Below are 12,897 nucleotides of genomic sequence, written 5' to 3' on the forward strand. Positions count from 1 at the left end.
GAGGCTGAGAGCTCTTATAAAAAGAGCCTCACAGCTCTTATCTATGAAGGATGGTGGGCCTTGTGGGGAGGAGATTATGGTGCTTGGGACTTAATTTTTTTTCCAACCCTCAGAACAATCTGCTTTAGCAAAGGGCTATTTTTGAAAGGCTACATTTTATTTTTTAAAATGGCATCCAAATCCTAGCATGTACCTACACTAGTTTTTACTTTACTCCTTCCATTTGCCTGCTTATCTTAAGGGCTGTTTCACAGGACATAAAACCAAGACTGGATAAAATTGCGATGTGGAAAGCTGGGACCTAGAGGCATGGTCTGCCTTTAGCAGTAGCCAGATTTCTGCCTGCACCACGAAGGGTAATTAGACCTTGCAATTCCCCAGGAAACAGGCACACATATGTTCTACCTTTCCAGCTCATCTGTCTTCTGAGACTATCCACCCACTTTCCCTCTACTTTATTTCAGCGCTTAAGTAACACTACTTGCTCAAAAGCTCACGTTCTCAGTATTTTCCTTGTGCATCTTCCCTTATATTGTCCCACTTCTAAGCAATAAAGCTTACCACACGGTATTCAGGCAATAGCCTTTATAGGCTATCACGGAGAGACAGGCGAGTTAAAAACCTTGTATTTTAACAACTTTCTTCCATATAACTTAAAAATGCCGTTCTCTTGCCCTGCACAGGTAATGTATTACAAGGAGGTAACTTCACAGCTCTGTGATAAAAGATACCATCTTTACTTCCACCAACAACCCATACTGCACCATCAGCAGCTGCTGCAAAGGAGGGCTCACTGTCCTTCACCTCCTTCAGAAGACCAGGATTAGTCACTCTTAGGAAGGGAAGAGCCAGATCCAAGAGCCCTGAAGGTAATGCTTCCTCCCATGTCCACACGCAAGGACCATAACTTGGTCAGAGCATGGCCTCCTTCATCCTCCCACCTTCCCTCCACAAACTCCCTCTTCTTCCCTTGGCAAAGGACGTGTTTCTGAACAGGGCTAACAAGGCTCGAATCCAAGTCTGAGAACTTGCTACAGGATGTGTCCCCCAGCAGGCCTCCTCCCTCTCATCAAATCAGCAACTTGTCAAAGAACTGACAAAACTTGGAGCAGTAAAGTAAGATAGGCTTAGTCACTCCCAAGAAAAGAGGAGAGGAGTGTCCAGGGGACACAATACAGCAGACAACTGTCAGAAACATTTTCTTAACAGAACTACTTAGGCATTGAGGAGTGCTGTGCACACAGGTTTGGTTGTTCTTTGAGGTTTGGGGTGGTTGGTTGGGGTTTTTTTGGGGGGGGGTAGTTAAAACTTTTTCTTCCTCAAATAATTTGCTCTACTCCTAGAAATTATTTGAAAGACTTGAATACTTTTTTTTTTCTCCTTGAAAACTTCCATCCAGTTTTATTATTTAGGTAGGTAATACCACAAATACAGATGGCATTTACCCTTGCCTTGTTTCTTCCCAATCTGTTCTCTTTTCTGACATATAAGAGATTTCAAGTGAAGCACTGACACCCTTTCATATACACTAACTTTCCTTCCCTTTCAGCAACACACTCTCTTTGAAAAGCTGCTCTCACTGACTTGGCAGTACCACTTGCTTCCTACTGCTTTGTGAACTGCGGGCTGCCAGAGCAAAGCCCATTGTAAAGCTGTTGTTTGCCTACAACAAGCATCTGCACACATTTATCAAGGCCACAGAAAGGCAACGCATTAGACGAGGATAAGTCAGCCAGCCCACACTAGTACAACGCCACAAAACAGGCACTGCCTGCTGGATAAGAGCATTCTTTTTCAAGCACCTAGTCCACAATTTATAAGTCATTTAACCTAAAAGAAAAATAATCCAGCCAGCCAAAAATGCATGACAGTGGCAATTTGTATAGCACAGTAAAAGCCAGCACGGCATTAGCTTCCACATAGTTCTTTGGTGCACTTCAGCTCGTTATATCACACTTTTACCCCTGAGACTTTCCCTGGAAAAAGATTTCTAACAGATGATTTTATAATATGAACAACCACCCTCTACTAAGCTGAAGTTCCAAGAAAAAAGCCTGTCACTTCTGCTTGAAATACCAACATTTAACTCTTCAGACAGAGCCGAGCTGGCATGCATTTAAAATTAAATCAATCATGGCTTGCTCACATCGTGGGCACAACATACTGCAAGCGCTGTCTGCAGAAGACTGCGGCTGAGGATTATTAGCGTGAGCAGAAGAATCTCTATGTTCACGTTTTATTAGATAGCAAAGTGGTTTTTTTACTGGCCACTTCTCACACACTGATATTGTACCTTTGGCATTTATTTCATCTTTTAAATTTCCTGAGCAACAGGTGAAAAGAAGCACTTATTTATTGCATTCAACTTTTGGCAGTACTCACACTTGCAGAAGCTCCTCACTTTGGACAGCCAGAGATGCCTATAAACAGATCGGAAACTCATTATGAGCAGATCAGCAGCAGAGTGATGCAGAGGGCATGATCTACCTCGTTAACCAGGCACTGCTGCAACACTAAGCAGCTGCACTTTTGGCCTTCGAGGGAGTCCTGTCCAGCCTCCTTTGGCCAGAAGAGGCCTGGCTGTGATACAGCGTGTAAAGACAGGGGTGGAAAGCTAGACAAGAACACAGCAGGCATAAGGAAGAGCACAAGGCTGCAAACTCACACGATAAAGGGAAGCAGGAACAGATATGCAACAGCCAGAAAAGCTGGCTTAGTGCAATCCAAGCCTGAAGCTGTCCCTGCATTTGCACGGTCAATACAACTACTGGTTTTCCATGCCGTCCATACAAGCTACCACCACCCCCTTTGACTTCATTCAGTAACACTGCAATTGGAAGCTGTACCTGTTTGCAATTCTCCTGCTTTAATTCTTGGATTTGAACTTTAAAAGAATCGTTTTCCTTTTGCACATCCTGTTGAAAGAAAAGAGGCAATATATACACGTATACATATAGATATACACTCACAATGCATACACTCCTTACAACACAAGACACTTCCATCAAAATTTTACCTGCAACTGTTTTATTTGGCTTGCAATTTCTCTCTCTTTTTCTTCCACTACAGCTTTCAACTTCTTCATTTCTTCTTCTTCCCCTTTCAACCTGCAGAGAGGTTTAGAAAGAAAAAAGGGTTAAAGTAAGAATTTGTTCTAAAAAGGGACACACACTCTAGCTGGGACAGTTTTCAGCAGCAAAAGATAAATATATTTTGTATACTATATATAATAATCAGCCAAAAGGAGAGCATACACACATGGAGAAGAAACCATTACACTATGGTTCCAAACCAAGAAAGCTAACAAAAATACATGCCAGCTGCAACAACATGTATTGCTAACACTTACCTACTAAGAACTGGCCTGAAGCAAGCTATTCATTTCACATGTCAATCAGCAAACACATTTAGTCACAGCTGATCTCAACAGCATTCAGAGCCGAAGCAGGAGAGAAGCAGTTGATCACCTGAGCAAATCCTGCAAGCCAGCTGGCTCTGAAGGTGCCAGGGACAGTCCCCCCAAAGGTGAGGCTGCCTTAGGTACCATGTACAGGAGCCCTGCTGGGAGGGCAGCACATTACAAGAGCTGCATTGAAGACAGAGCCCTTTTTGGCACAGTCGCATCCAACCTTCCTCTGACTTAGAGCAGCCAGACAAAGCAGAGTCAAAACAGAGGAAAGTCTGGCAGCGTTTCTCCACAAAGCAGGAGCTGGAGAATTGGCTATTGCATCTCCGACTGAAAATGGCAGACTGTATCTGTTCATTGCTTTTACCAACTCAGCCACAGGCAATTAAATCCACACTCTTTTAAACATGCTAAACAGAAGGAGAAATTATCACTAGACACAAGTAGCAGCAGCAATTTCACTAGTTAGTAGAGCCCTGGGCGATCATTCACTTTTGCAAAGTGTATGAGCGCTACTACTTAGGCACACCAGGCAGGGACGCCAGACGCTTGCTATTATACACAGCAGCAGACGCGCTGACTGGTGTACATCCATCCGCGCTAACGGCTTATTTTAGCAAAGCCCATAAAATTCTTGAAACCAATTCATACATTCCAGCTTAAGATAAAACGCCAGCACTGAATGCATATTATCAGCAGGCACTTGAGAAACTGCTACTAAGCATACTCACAGGCTTTCCAGGTCCTGGACTTGGGATGCAGCAGGTACCTGAAAAACAAAGCAATTCCCCACCTCATTTTGATGGCACAGTAAAGCTTTCAAATGAACAGCAACTCTTTGCATGAGCAGGGGCACCACACAGCTTACAAGATACATGCCAAAGAAATACCAGGAATTTTGCAGACATTGCTCCAAGAACATCTAAACACATAATGGATTTCAGAAGCACAGCTTACACCAAGCATCCCAAACTTCACACCAGCCAATTTCTCTCCATTCCACCTTTCCCCTGGGATAAGTGCTTGTCCAGACATCCACCCAAAATAAGAGCGCAACTTAGTTTCTCCCCTCTATCATCGACAAAAATCCAAACTGAGCTAGAATACCGCCTTATTGGAAAAATTCTTCCATTGAGTAACACCTGGCTTCAAGGATGTCCAGTTGCCTGTTCTCATGTCCAGTGCAGGAAATCAAAAGCTGCTGCACTTCTGCAACAGGTAAAGGCAGGAAGGAATCACAGCAAAGCCTGACCACTTCAAGAGGAGCTCCTATGTTCAGTTACAACAGGAGCTCTCCTCCATGACCAGAGCCCTACAGAGACACGACTTGAGTCTGGAAAGGAGGTACCTCCCACACAGCTATGATTCCGCCTGTGAGCTTCAGAGTTTTCAGACCAAAGCTACTCGTTATGCACAGTTATCATCCAGATTAAAGAAAAGCTCTCAGAACTTGTTATCCATGTGAAACCTGTTTTGGATGAACACAGTTAACTAGTGGGCTCTCCGCACTGTAGACTACCAGTTTAGTCAGTAGGATTTAAAATAGCTCTGTAGGTTGAAGCCAATGCAAACCCTTTGTGAGAGATAAAGGACAAAAACCATCATCTTCCAGTTCAACAGAGCAGCACTCCCAAACCACATCCACTCTGCAGGCCATACCTGTTGGAGCTGTTGCAGGTTCTGTTGTTCTAACTCCTGAACTTTACTGCTTAATTGTGCAATTGTATCTTTCTGATCCTTTGGGGGGGAAAAAAACAAGTTTAGAAGTGTAAGCGTAACTTTGCCACAGCCAGAAACACTGCAACAGAATTTATTTCCCTTTAGAATACCCAAGGAAGCTTACCTGCAGCCATTCTCCTTTCTTAACAATCTCTTTCTCCTTCTCTTCCAATAAGGCCTCCATGGTTTTCACCTGCTTTTCCTTCCCCTTCAACCTGTACCATTAAACACACGTAGACACGCAGCATAAACCCTTGCTCTTTTATCCATCTGAAAAGAGACATCCTATCCTTTGCAGCACGTAACGAACAAAAGCAGCCTATGCGATCAAAGGCACAAACACAATTCACCCGCTAAAAGTCAATGTGTGAACACTTCCACTTCAGTCTGGGTTAGCAGGAGATGCCCTTGATCAATAGTACTGCTCATTAAGTGAAAGCAGGCAAATTCTGCGCTGACATACTGCGGGGATTTCACACACACACATGCTCTCCTCATCTAAAAATACTTCCTTCTCCCCTCCTCAGTTGGGGACATGAGGAACTGACGACCATGGCAACTCAATTCTCACTTACTTTGGTAACATCTGTGCTGTAGTTGGGTGGTAAGTTTGCCATAGTGCCTTGCCTACATCCTTCCATCCTGACCTGAATTTAATCCCACATAGGTTAATTGGGGCTCGTGAAGCCAGGCAGCACCTCACCTTGTTTGCTGTCTCAGACAGGACCAGGTATTTAATAAGGACACCTGACTACCAAGACCAGTGTTAACAGCCTGGCTCACTTCATGCAAAGCACAGACACCAGGTGAGAACATTTTAACTGAAAATAGACCAGAGCAGGGAAGCAAGGGGTACACAGGGCAGATCAGACACATTAACAACTGTACTTACAGAGTCTGAAGTTCTTTGACTTGTGATGTAATCGACACCTAAAGAAAATAAGTACTTCAGTTCAATGCACATGAAAGACACATAAATGCTATAAACTGCTTTAGGAGAAATAGGGGGGAAAGCCATTAGGCATTACTAAAATAGGCACTATTTGTTACAGTTATGTAAGCATAAACATGCTTTTTTGTGGGAAAATAAATTATGAGAAGCCAACTGTCTCCGCTATTTACTTTCTCCACATTTAAAACGTGACTGCCAGAGCAGAAAAGAAAACAGGGGAAATGGGAACACAAGCAGGCCCACCGGAGCACCCTCTGGCACGAGAGACAAAGGAAGAAGCAGACACTGATACAAGCACCTCACTAGCAACTGCAGCTCAAATCAGAGCAATCACCCCTGGTCATTCAGACCTTTGCGCAAGCAAGGGCTTTTTAGATACTCTCTGCAGCGCCGGTGCTCCTTTAAATTCCCATTCTCAAACTGAATATGCATTGAAGAAACAAGACTTAGTGGGAATATTCCCTTTGAATTTTGTAGAAAAGCCTGACAGTGGCTATCTGTGTAGCTACTGGCTGTCCAAACGGCTTAGTCCTCTACCACATCATGGCAGGAGTTTCAGACATTCCCAAAAGCCTCTATTCTGCTTGCAGGATACCAAAAGCTGCACATACACCACCTATGGAGCAAGCATCCCTCACATGCAGCTTTCCAGAGATGGCAGCTCTAAACTGCATTTTGTTCTGGGCTCTGTGTCAGTTCCAGGGAAGGAAGAGGCACACAAATAATTCCTCCAGTTCCTGGGAATTTGCTTTGGAGGAAAAGCCCAAGACGGAAACATGAAGCTTTGCCTAAAAAGGACAAAACTTCAACACTAAGGAAAGAAGAGGGGGTGACATGTTGGAATATAGCTAGAAAGACTGAAAAAAGTGCAGACCAAAAAAAACCCAACCCACTCACCCCAAACAAACAAGCAAGCAAACTTCCTGACAGCACGATGGATTAAGCTGCCTGCAGAACCAGCTCCCTAAGGAAACGTGGGTTCCTGTTGTTTTGGATGCTAGACAGCAAGCGTGCCAAGAGCACCAATACTACTCCATTTCTGCATTCCCAATAGCTAGAGTAAAACTTAACTCTGCTAAGAGAGGCTTTCTTTGGACACTAGAAAGAAAAGTCTTAGGTTTACCTGGAAATCAAATACTACTTGGGCCAGTAGTATTGTTCTAGCAACACAGAAAGGCCAACGAAAGGAGAAGCACCTTCAGCACTTGAGATTTCCAAGGTGCCAGCCTCAAAGGATGTCCCAGGGTTCTGTGTTTATTACAGGGACAGTCTGCAATACGCCCAGACAGAGCAAATGCTACAATGCTTTAAGTTACAGCAGTTCTTGCCACAGTTCATACCAAAAGTCCAAAAAGCTCAGGCATCCAGAGGAATGTGGTTTCTGAAGGACAGCGGTAGTTATACTACATATTTACAGCTTTATATCCAAGAATAGCATAGCTCTACCATTAAAAAGTTCCCTTACCCAATGACATTCACCAGTGGAAGAAAACACACTAGAACAGAAATGAGTGAGCAGCGCATCCAAGGCAAGGCTGTTTCACACTTCTGGCACTAAGGTATTTTACCTGTTTTTCCATCTCAAGCTTGGAATTTCCTACTTCTTCTTTCAGAGCCTCTATTTCCTGTGTCAAAGCCTTTTCAATAACAAAACAGACAGGATTGGACAATGGAAAACACAAAAACGCCACAAAAATGGATGCTACAAATTCATCACTATAGAATGCCATGCAGTAACAAATAAATGGTAGTCAGTGACAGACACAGAAAGGAAGGCAGGTATTGCAGAGATAGATACCTGAACAGTCTTCTCCTTGCTTGCTACTTTAAGGATCTCAGCTTGTAGGAGTTCTTCCACCAATTTTATTTTTCCATCCTTCTCATGGATCCTTAAAAAGAGCAGAGGAACAACGTTAGCTGGCTGAACAAATGCACTACCTGAGCAAATACGCAAGCTTTGGTTCTGCTATCACATCACATCGCCTGCCTCTGGGATCCACAGTGGGACCTCCCACTGATTGCAGGTGCCACCTCCCACTGCAATCCCAAATCCAGATACAACAAGCAGGAGAAACAAATACGAGGAATAAGACTGGGAATAGCGCAGAACAAGCTGGCTTTATATAACCAGTAGGTCACATGCTAAATAAATACTTTGCTGGAATGTCCAGTGGTGGCTGAAGTTAAGTGTGTGTCATTCCAGGGACTATTGATACTATTACTGTCTAAAAATGCAAATTAAGGTATCTATCAACTTCAAATACACACACAGAGTGAACAAGCTCACTCCTTTTAGAGTGCCTACTGAATAAAACAGTTTTCTGACAATTCAGTGCAACTCATAGAATCACAGAATCATTAAGGTTGGAAGAGACCTCCAAGATCATCGAGTCCAACCATCAACCCAACACCACCATGCCCACTAAACCATCTCCCTAAGCGCCTCATCTACACGTCTTTTAAATACTTCCAGGGATGGGGACTCAACCACTTCCCTGGGCAGCCTGTTCCAATGTTTAACCACTCTTTCAGGAAAGAAATTGCTCATCTAGTCAAAGTTAGGCTTATGAAGTTAATTGCTTAGCAGAGAAGCAACTGGATTTTCAAAAGATATTGATCTGGCTTGACATGTTTCCAAAGCGATAATGCTTCCTGCCACACACACTTCACCCAGTTAAAAGCAAATCATTTCAGGGAAGCAGAACACTTGTAGTCATGGAATAAAGACAGACAGAAGTAACAATCAGAAGATTAAATCTGTGCAGTAACTTACACTTTCTGGAGTTCTTCCACCAGTGACTGGAAGGAAACCTGTTCAGAACAGAGCTTTGACTTAGAAAAACAGAAGAGAAAAAACAATCTGCAAGTGTTGAGGGGCAAGGAGTAGAGAGCTTGAGCTCTTTGGCACTGGGTGAACTATGTAGCAGCCTGAAGTTTTTATCTATCTGGCTGCTCCTGAGAAAATTAGCTGTTGGTCTCCAGCTCCTGGCAAACCAATAATACCAGGTCTGCTGCAAGTTCCAGGAAAACAAAAGCAAACCCACACCATCCTGAGAGGCTGAGGTTCAGGACCAGCATCTGATCAGCTAACTTTTTCATACTGGTACTACTGTACACCTCTCCACAGTTATTGTGCTTCTCCTCTCCCATAAATGATTTTCTAGAAACTAAGTGCTCTCCTGAGCTGTCTAAGCAGAGCTGGATGTCAAGGAAAGGCACTTCCCAGTCAGCACCGAGTGCACATCAGAAACGATAATACTGTGACAGTGTCACTGAACAGAGACATAAACAGAAGGGGGCCAAGTCACACCCGCACAAGTGTGGATTAACCCAACCCACCTCAAATATGCATAATGAAGCTGACACAGTATGAGCTGCCTACCAGCCATGCTTGCTGCACTAGGCTTCTGGAAAAAAACCCAACCCACAGCCATTTCGGTGCGTGGCAAACTCAAGCCAACCCAGAACCACTGCTGATTGGAACCTTTACATCTGCCACGTTTCTGACACTTATGCAAGGGAAGTATTTGACAGGAAGTATCAGCTTCGAGACCAACCCTGGAAGAAAACAGGATGCTTTGCCATCAGGCTTCAAAGACATCTTCACCTTTTTCCCTCGACTTTGCAACCACAGCAAGATTCTTTTAGATTTAGTTTAGGTGTAATAAAAGTTTTAGATGAAAAAGTACTACCTGCTCTGATTGCTGAATTTGCAGACTTTGAAGTTCTTTCCTCAAGGATGAATTTTCCGTTCGCAGTGCCTTTGAAAGCAGACGCACAGATAATGAAAACCTCGTTTCTTGGGGAAAAAGTGTTAAGCTTGACGGGAGAGTCACTTCTTTTAGAACAAGTGAAAGACTTTGAAAGCCTGAAAGAGACCCCCTCTGCAGCAGCTGGAGCCAAAGTATTCAGTGGACTAATTATTCATTACAGACAGCTCAGAGTGGACTTCAATCTATAGGAAGCTAGAGTCCAGGGAAACATCAAGGTGATGTGCTCACATCTTTGGCTGTTTAGTAACCTGACAGTTTGCTAGTGTGCAACCCCTCCCCAGTACAGGGGTGTCAGTGATGCACCTGGAATTTAGGGACATTAAGAAAGTGAGCATTGTCTTGGCTATGTCCAAGCAGACAGGACACAGCTTTCCAGCAAAACCCAGCTGAAAACAGACAGGGATTTTTGTACTGGCTTTCCAGATTTCTCATCATTAGCTTCTTTATAAACAGAACAGGAAGGAAGTACCTTTAGCATCACCCCAGGAGTGTCACTAGTTTATGGTCCATTTAACCCTTCAGATTACCAACTAAGCAAAGAGATGCAAGAGCCCCATGCTGCCAAGTTTTTACTAAACACCCATTCCTAAATACAGATTTGTCGCAGATTAGGCCAAGCATACAGCTCTGGAGATTTATTCACTTTATTCCAAAAGACACCAGGTAAACATCCTAGCAAAATCTGCTCTAGACTAAGCCGAGAGAAGCACTTACTATACACCACCAATGCTCATGCTCAGTCTATCTTACCAAAAAGGTTTTAACCTTGTCTTTGAGATGCTCTTCCTATTCAAAGGGAATGATCTCGGAGTGCACTATGAGCATTCAAACATACGCTTTGCACAAGAGCACTTAATCTCTACTTCCCCATAAAAAGATAGTATGAGAGGTTTTACCTTCAGCTCCTCCTCTTTATTAGCCACCTGTATGAGTCCTGCCTCAAGCAGCTCTTCAACTGTTTTGATTTTATCATCTCTCTCTCTCATGCTGAGAAATCAAAAGTGATTATTAGGAAAAAGAGAGTTAACCTTTGACAGCAGTTTAGCTATCAACAGTAACCCTGCTGCCAACAAAACTGGATCTTTATTTTAACCTCTGATTCAAAAGAAAAGTTTCTTACCTTCTTTCCATCTGCTCTAACAAGTCTTTGTTTGTCTATAAAAAAACACAATAGGGTGATCATTAATTGGATCAATAATAGTTTGGGATTTTAAAAACAGAAGTAACTGGAGAGCAAACCAGAACCTTAGTTACCACACTAATCCAGAAGGGAAAATAAAACAGGGGCAGAACGTTCTCATGGCACGTGTCTAATACTGATGCTGAAAAGATGTCAGTCTTTCAGGGGAGGTACAGATCCAGCCCAAATGCCTTGATGATTTTACACTGATAGACTACAGGAATTCTGGCGACAAGATGCTGTGGGACACAGGATCCCAGTGATCCAGGGAGCGTCAAGCATGCCAAGTACCATGCAACAGCTAATCCATAGCAGCCAGCTCAGTACCTGAAAAATACCTGCCTCTTTTGAGCATTGATTGAAGCCACAAGCTCCCCTTGAGGCTCACTCAGCAGAGCATTTATGATTTCTCAATGAGACATTGTGAGAGACCACACGAGAAACATAAGCCAGCTACCAAGAAAAATCAGCCCCACTATTTCAGGCAGGACACCAAATCAGCCAGACCCAGGGGAATAAGGCTGCAGATCTGGTTCTCCACCAGAAGAAAGGGAGCCGCTCCAGACAGGGAGCTACTGGCTAGCAGACACCAGTGCAGAAAAGGAAATAAGTTTCCTGTCCTGCAAGTCTTTTTCCAGTGTTTCAGGAAGTTTTCTCATTCCACAATGGTACAAAGTCAGAGGTGTTCACAAGAGCTCTCCCAGGCAACACTTGCAAAGGAGATGGGGCTGAGCAACACAACAGCTTTGAACCTGCAGCATCTTGCGTGAGCACCAGTCAGACCGGCTGCAGCAGGTGTACCATGGGCAAAAATAGAGAAGAGGAAGGACAAAAGACATCATGATGTAAATAGTTTTCCCATTCCATGAGTCTGTTCTTTGGTTACTACTGGTTTAAGAATTCATTCCAGGATGGAAGAAAACAAGAGTAGGGTAAAGATCTTACTCTGGTCTCACCACAGCCCAGTAAGAGCCCTCTCCCCTGGAAGGGCTGGTTGCTCATGGGATTTTTTTATTCCAGAAAATTGCCACTAAAACTGGGAGGGGTTGCAGAAATAAGTTTTTGCTTGAGCGCTCTTCAGGGCGGGGGGGGCAGTGGTGGTGGAAATCAACATTTTGTTGGGACACTCTTGACCAGATCTAGAAGACAGCCACAACCACCTTACTTGAACCTCCATGGAAGAGAAAATACCTAAAAAGCAACAGGCTTTGACACCAACCAGCTCAGCCTAGGGCCAGCTTAAGAAAAAAATACTGAAGTTAAGAACAGAAGATATTTGATACAACCTCAGCGAACACTGGCTATACCTGCTCAGACAGGAGAGTCTGCAGCTTTTGAACTTCAGCTTGCAGAGTTGCGTTCTGATCCTTGAGAACCTGGAAGGAAATTTAAACATTATATCGGTTCCAAACTGCAAACCCTAATGACAGCATTTTCATTTTGGCAATAAGGTAATTAAATAGCACAGAAGTCATTACAGTGAGTTCTTTGGAAGCTACAAAACTACAAAGAGTCCTTTCCCCTTCTTTCTTGCTTTTCTGTGTTAATACTTTTGTCCTTATGTTCCCATGAGAAATTCAGCTGTTACCATCTTTATTCCCTGGCAGAAGATCAGACAGTACCAAGTGTGAAAGGCAAGAGAAACTGCATTTTCCTCCTAAAGCAGTATCAGCATCACGTGAAGATTTGATAGCTCTTACAAAACACTCATCTGGCAAAGCAAATGGTCTCTAGTTCTCTTCAGCTGCCTTTACACTGATGATGCACAGCAAGGAACCGGCAGTCCAGCAGCAGAGGTTTGCACAGCTCCCACGCTTTGGTCCGACTGCAGGCTGGGAAGAGGCGAATTGGGAAGACAAACAGCCAT

General features: G+C 43.6%; 1 protein-coding gene across 1 annotated transcript in view; it reads right to left on the minus strand.

Moving 5' to 3' along the window:
* KTN1 (kinectin 1 (kinesin receptor)) overlaps positions 1–12,897 on the minus strand; it is a 56,297-nt gene that overhangs the window by 17,811 nt on the left and 25,589 nt on the right. Inside the window, exons 17-30 of the mRNA XM_009322936.1 lie at positions 12,338–12,406; positions 10,971–11,005; positions 10,747–10,837; positions 9,770–9,838; positions 8,851–8,888; positions 7,876–7,966; positions 7,646–7,714; positions 6,018–6,055; positions 5,250–5,340; positions 5,066–5,143; positions 4,138–4,175; positions 3,017–3,107; positions 2,847–2,915; positions 2,385–2,420 (exon numbers count right to left, since the gene is read on the minus strand). Coding sequence (XP_009321211.1) covers positions 2,385–2,420; positions 2,847–2,915; positions 3,017–3,107; positions 4,138–4,175; positions 5,066–5,143; positions 5,250–5,340; positions 6,018–6,055; positions 7,646–7,714; positions 7,876–7,966; positions 8,851–8,888; positions 9,770–9,838; positions 10,747–10,837; positions 10,971–11,005; positions 12,338–12,406 — 903 coding nt within the window. The remainder of the gene's footprint in view (positions 1–2,384; positions 2,421–2,846; positions 2,916–3,016; positions 3,108–4,137; positions 4,176–5,065; positions 5,144–5,249; positions 5,341–6,017; positions 6,056–7,645; positions 7,715–7,875; positions 7,967–8,850; positions 8,889–9,769; positions 9,839–10,746; positions 10,838–10,970; positions 11,006–12,337; positions 12,407–12,897) is intronic.

This window comes from Pygoscelis adeliae, unplaced genomic scaffold (genome assembly GCF_000699105.1).
Source record: "Pygoscelis adeliae isolate BGI_AS28 unplaced genomic scaffold, ASM69910v1 Scaffold314, whole genome shotgun sequence".
NCBI classification, from domain to species: Eukaryota; Metazoa; Chordata; class Aves; order Sphenisciformes; family Spheniscidae; genus Pygoscelis; species Pygoscelis adeliae.